This window comes from Chamaea fasciata, unplaced genomic scaffold, assembly GCF_029207755.1.
Source record: "Chamaea fasciata isolate MVZ Bird 193981 ecotype frontalis unplaced genomic scaffold, bChaFas1.0.hap1 SCAF_35, whole genome shotgun sequence".
NCBI lineage: Eukaryota > Metazoa > Chordata > Aves > Passeriformes > Sylviidae > Chamaea > Chamaea fasciata.
In genome coordinates this window covers 2,232,678-2,238,052 of record NW_027094120.1, presented here as the reverse complement: position 1 = coordinate 2,238,052, position 5,375 = coordinate 2,232,678, and the positions used below count along the sequence as shown (strand labels likewise).

The 5,375-nt window shown below is 54.8% G+C and overlaps 1 protein-coding gene across 1 annotated transcript; it reads right to left on the bottom strand.

The window, feature by feature from the left end:
- Positions 1–4,008: 4,008 nt before the first annotated feature.
- LOC136303487 (olfactory receptor 14J1-like) lies at positions 4,009–5,122 on the bottom strand. The gene has a single exon (XM_066207148.1). It carries the CDS (start codon positions 5,120–5,122, stop codon positions 4,166–4,168), a length of 957 nt encoding a protein of 318 aa, XP_066063245.1. The 3' UTR covers positions 4,009–4,165.
- Positions 5,123–5,375: the final 253 nt, after the last annotated feature.

The following is a 5,375-nucleotide window of genomic DNA, read 5'->3' as shown; positions in this document are numbered from 1 at the left end:
TGAAGTCTTTGTGATGCTGCACATGCTCAAGGGAAAGCTGCTGTCACACAATCTACTGAGATTTATATATCTTATTTTTTTGCAATACTTTATGTCTAAGTTTCAAACTGCAAAATTTTTACACTCACGATGCAGTCATGCACATTCCATCTTTCAATTTCCTATTGCTCCAATCCACTATTTAAATTAACTTAATATTGGTTAAAAAGCCCAAAATCTGCCAAAGGAATTCAGCTGACGGATTTTTTCCACCAGCACATTAACAAAGTAAGTCACTGAGTTGTCTGTTCAAAAACTCAGTTACCTCTTTCCTAATCCAAAGTTACAGAAGACTTTTCACTAAACATTTGGGGTAGTTTTTATCTTTTATATATTTTCTAATCTTTTCTTTTTCTTTTTTCTTTTTTTTTTTTTCAAAACATAAAACACATCCTATAAAAGGCATTTCCTTTGCTCCTGGTTCCCCTGTGGAGCTGCTCCCTTCCTGGTGGCCGAGCTGCTCAGGCAGAGCCCGGCAGCTCCTGGCCCTGCAGGGCTGAGGCTTTTCCCCGTTGCTGGGCACAGACTGATGGAGCAGCACTGCTGAACACGGGGACACACAGAGGGAGCAGAAGCAGCTGCCTTTGTCCACCTGAAGCTCCAAGGCCCAAACTCTGAGCAGACAGGGCTGGAAGAGACTGGCAGGCTCCCTGTTTGCTGTGCTGCCCCACTTGTGCCCGGCCCAGCTCTGCGGGAGGCAGAGGGAGAACAAGGGGCAGCTCCTGGCAGCCCCCATCCCAGGGACCCCTCCGGCCCCGGGCCCTGGGGCACTGTCAGCACCCGCTGCTCCAGCCATGGCTTCTGCTGGCCCTGACAGCAACAACCAAATTGTGCCTGATCCCCAGGGAGCAGCAGCAGGGCCTGCATCTGATCCCTCAGTCTGGGGCAGGGCTGGACAAACGACCCCCACAGCAGCAGCAGCAGCAGCAGCACATGGAGCTGACTTTGAGCACAGCCCCTGCCACTGTTCCCTCCCGTGGGCAGTGGTGTCACAGCAGCCTGAGGCACCCGGGAGCCCTCAGGGCCAGCAGGGACTTGAGATGGCAGCCCTGGGCTCCTGGGGGTTGTGAAAGGAAGAGAGGTGGGGACTCCTTCTCCACGTAGAGCTTCCCAGATGGAAAAGGCTGCTGTGAGCAGGCAGCTGCAAGGGCAGAGAAAGGAGGGTCTCCACCACTGGATCTGTGCCAGTTCCACAGTCCTGGGCAGCAGCCACCGAGCACAGGGGGAACAGAGGGCACAGCAAGAGGGACAAAACCAGGCAAGGTCAGAGACTGGGAAGAGCCGGACCTGGGAGCAGGAGCAGCTGCTTCATTGCACTCTTGGAGAAAGCTCTTGGCTGCTTCAAAGTGCTGAAAGGCATGAAGGGCAGGGAGGAGGCCACACCAAACAGTGCTCCTGTTTTCACACCCTCCCCTCTCAGTGTCCCAGAAGGAATTGGATGAACTGTATTCTTCTCTCCGAGTCGTCTCGTTCAGTGTGAGCAGCTTAGCAGCAGGAGCTGAAGGAGCTGAAGCCTTAGGCCACAAGCACTGACCAAGAGGAAATTCTTGAGTCAAGTAATGCTGCTAACATGGACCTAACTGAATCCAGCAGATGGAATCCTGGAATTATAGAATTCTTTCTGTTGGGAAAGACCTCTGAGCACATCAAGTCCAGCCGTTCACCCAGCAGTGTCAAGCCCAACACTAAACCTGGTCCCTGAGGTACCAAGGCTGGACAACAGGCCCTGAGCCAAGGTGTCCTCTGGATGTAACTTCCAACCAAAGATTATCTTTCTATGTGCTCATTAATGAAATATGCATGGTCATTAGTGCTGAGATAGATGTATCCCCTCATCAGTGAAACATGGATTGATCTTTCTGTATTTAGAAACTGGACAAGGCCATGAAATCCGACATCTGGCCTTGTTTGGGGGTGGATGGTATTGATTATTGGTTATATTTGAGCTCTGACCAGGCTTTGGAACAAACCCAAGAGGAGAATGAAACCAGATGTTCCCGCACCAGAAGTGCTGTCAGTTTGTTTATTCAGCGCTGTCAGAGCTGGGCCCTCTCACAGCCGGGTTGGAGCCTCACCTGTGGCTGGAGGCACCTGCAGGAATTCCCAGTGTCCGGGAGTGGCTCTGCAGTCCTTGGCTGTGACAGCTTCCCCCAGCTGATGTGTGGATCTGGTTGATGGGAAAGTCTGAGAGTAACAGGTACATCTTTTTTCATAATCACTGCAGGTAATCTTTGGTAGTGACGATTGGGTGCATTGTTGAGCTTCCCCTTTTGTCATTCTTTGCAGTTTTGCGTTATAATAAATCACACCATACCTGAACCTTGTGTCTGTGTTTTTGGTGCTGACCCTGCTCAGTGGCAGAACAGACACTGCAGCCCCACAGAACCAAGGGTACATTGTGACACTGCGGGGCCTGGTGTGACCAAGGGGACCAGAGTGACACCGTGGGGCCCCATGGAACCAAGGGACCGGTGTGAAACTGCGGGGACTCTTATAATCAAGGGCCCATTGTTTTCCTCTCCCTGCCCCAGCCCTGCAGAGCAGCCCAGTCCAGTCTGGCCCAGCAGCAGGAACTGGAGGCACTGGAGGTCATGGACAGCCACTCTGTGTCTGCAATGCTCAGGAGATGCTCAGCTCAGGCAGCTCCTGCAGCCCCAGGGCCAGCCCCGCTGCCCAGCACAGCAGCAGAGAGTTGGCCCCGGCGCTCCTCAGGCTGCTGCTGCTGCCCCAGGGACAGGGCAGCCTCTTGCCAGGGCTCCTCTGCACACCCACGGGCTCCTGCTCTGCTCCTGGCACACGGCAGCTGCCCACAGAGCCTTTCCCAGGGGAACACGTCTGTGCTGGCCTGAGCAGCCATTGCTGCAGCCCCTGCCCTGCTGCCCACAGCCCCGAGCTGGGGCTGCTGCTCTGCAGAGCACGGGGGCTGTGCTGCCCGGGGCCCTGGGCTGCCTCTGCTGGGCTCTGCTGCTCAGCCCGGGAGACAGAGGCAGCTGATGGTGCTCCCTGCACTGACCCCCTCCCACACAGGCTCTGCTGGGGCCGTGGAGGCTGCTCAGAGCTGCCTGCCTTGTTCCAGGGCTGCCACATGGCCTTGGGGCTGCCCTGGATCCTCCTGGGGAAGTTCCCTGAGGGCCAGAGCAGTCAGTGCCCAGACTCCTCTCCCTGTGCCTGCTGTGTCCCCTGGGGCTGCAGAGCTCTCCTGGCTCACAGCAGACATTCAGTCCTTGATCTCGGCGTGACCCCACCCTGGCCAGGCCTGTGCCCAGGGAGCTCCACTCCCTGCTGATCCCTGGCACACGCTGTCCCTGCAGCTCCCCTGTGTTCTCCTGGCAGCTGCCAAGGCCCTCCAGACAAACATTCCCCTGCCATCAGCCCTGGCACAAGCTGCAGAGCCCCAGGAAGGTTCAGCACAGGCCATTCACCATCTGATGGGCCCTGGCCACCAACAAGCAGAACCTGAGGCAGCCCTGAGTCCCCTGAAGGCCACGCTGGGACCCTGATGTCATCCCACTGAGCCCTGGGAGAAAAAGGAGCACAAGGAGCCTCTTCAGAGTCTGTTCCTTGGGCCTGTTCCTGAGAGTGACTCTGCAGGGAGAGCAAAGCCTTCCTGCCCTGCCCTCCCTGTGCTGCTGGAGCTGCTGTGCTGGAGCCCAGCTGTGTCCCAGCAGTGCCCATGGCCAGTCCCTGCCTGTGGTCACAGCAGGGACACGCAGCAGGACAGTGACCAATGTGCCAGAGCACTGCGGCCTTACAGCCACAGAAGGGCTGGGAAGGAGAGGCTGGAGCTGGGAAGAGCAGCACTGAAAGGACCAAGCACTGCTGCTCCCTGGCAGTGTAGCTGTGCTGGGACTCTTTTCCCCTTCTCGCCTCTAACTTCATGCAGGTTACAAAGATGGGATCCCAGGAAAAACAAGCACTGCAAGGTTGTTTATTTTCTTGAAATGTAGCAATACAGTAAATCCTGGTTTACAGAGCTTCTGGATAAAATTCAAGAGGCAGACAGTGAATTAGATGGGGGTGATTAAAAAAATTTCACTGGGGATAATTTTCTGACAGAAAAACCCATTGAACACTACCAAAGACCTGGGAAGGCCTTTTGAGCCTGTCATGAGTTCCATTCTGAAAATTATGGCCAAGAAAACAGGCAGTTTGTTGCTCCTGAAAAGCATCTACTCATCATTTTCCTCAGGGCATCCTTGAGCTCCTGGTTCCTCAGGCTGTAGATGAGGGGGTTCAGGGCTGGAGGCACCACCGAGTACAGAACTGACAATGCCAGATCCAGGGATGGGGAGGAGATGGAGGGGGGCTTCAGGTAGGCAAATGTGCCAGTGCTGAGGAACAGGGAGACCACAGCCAGGTGAGGGAGGCAGGTGGAAAAGGCTTTGTGCCGTCCCTGCTCCGAGGGGATCCTCAGCACAGCCCTGAAGATCTGCACATAGGAGAAAACCGTGAACACAAAACAACCAAGACATAAACAGATGGAAAACAAAAGAAGCCCAAGTTCCCTGAGTTTGGAGTGTGAGCAGGAGAGCTTGAGGATGTGTGGGATTTCACAGAAGAACTGGCCCAGGGCATTGCCATGGCACAGGGGCAGGGAAAATGTATTGGCTGTGTTCAGCAGAGCATTGAGAAAGGCACTGGCCCAGGCAGCTGCTGCCATGTGGGCACAAGCTCTGCTGCCCAGGAGGGTCCCGTAGTGCAGGGGTTTGCAGATGGACACGTAGCGGTCATAGCACATGATGGTCAGGAGGGAAACCTCTGCTGAAATGAAAAAGACAAACAGAAACACCTGTGCAGCACATCCTTCATAGGAGATGGTCCTGGTGTCCCAGAGGGAATTGTGCATGGCTTTGGGGACAGTGGTGAGGATGGAGCCCAGGTCGCTGAGGGCCAGGTTGAGCAGGAAGAAGAACATGGGGCTGTGCAGGTGGTGGCCGCAGGCTACGGCGCTGATGACGAGGCCGTTGCCCAGGAGGGCAGCCAGGGAGATGCCCAGGAAGAGGCAGAAGTGCAGGAGCTGCAGCTGCCGCGTGTCTGCCAATGTCAGCAGGAGGAAGTGGCTGATGGAGCTGCTGTTGGACATTTGCTGTGTCTAGCCATGGGGGCCTGTTCAAGGAGAAAAGATCAGTGACAGGTTAGGAGAAAGTTCTTTCAGTAAAATCAAAGCCTTTTCCCACAGACCATTCTTCTGTATCACACTGACAGCCTTTTGATTTTCTAGCAGATTTTCCTTAAACTCCAACTGGGGAGCCCTGGTTGGTGCTGGCTGAGTGGGTCTTCAGGTTCAGGGCAATTACATGCAGGGTTTTTATAATTCAGCCTTGCCGTGCAGACGT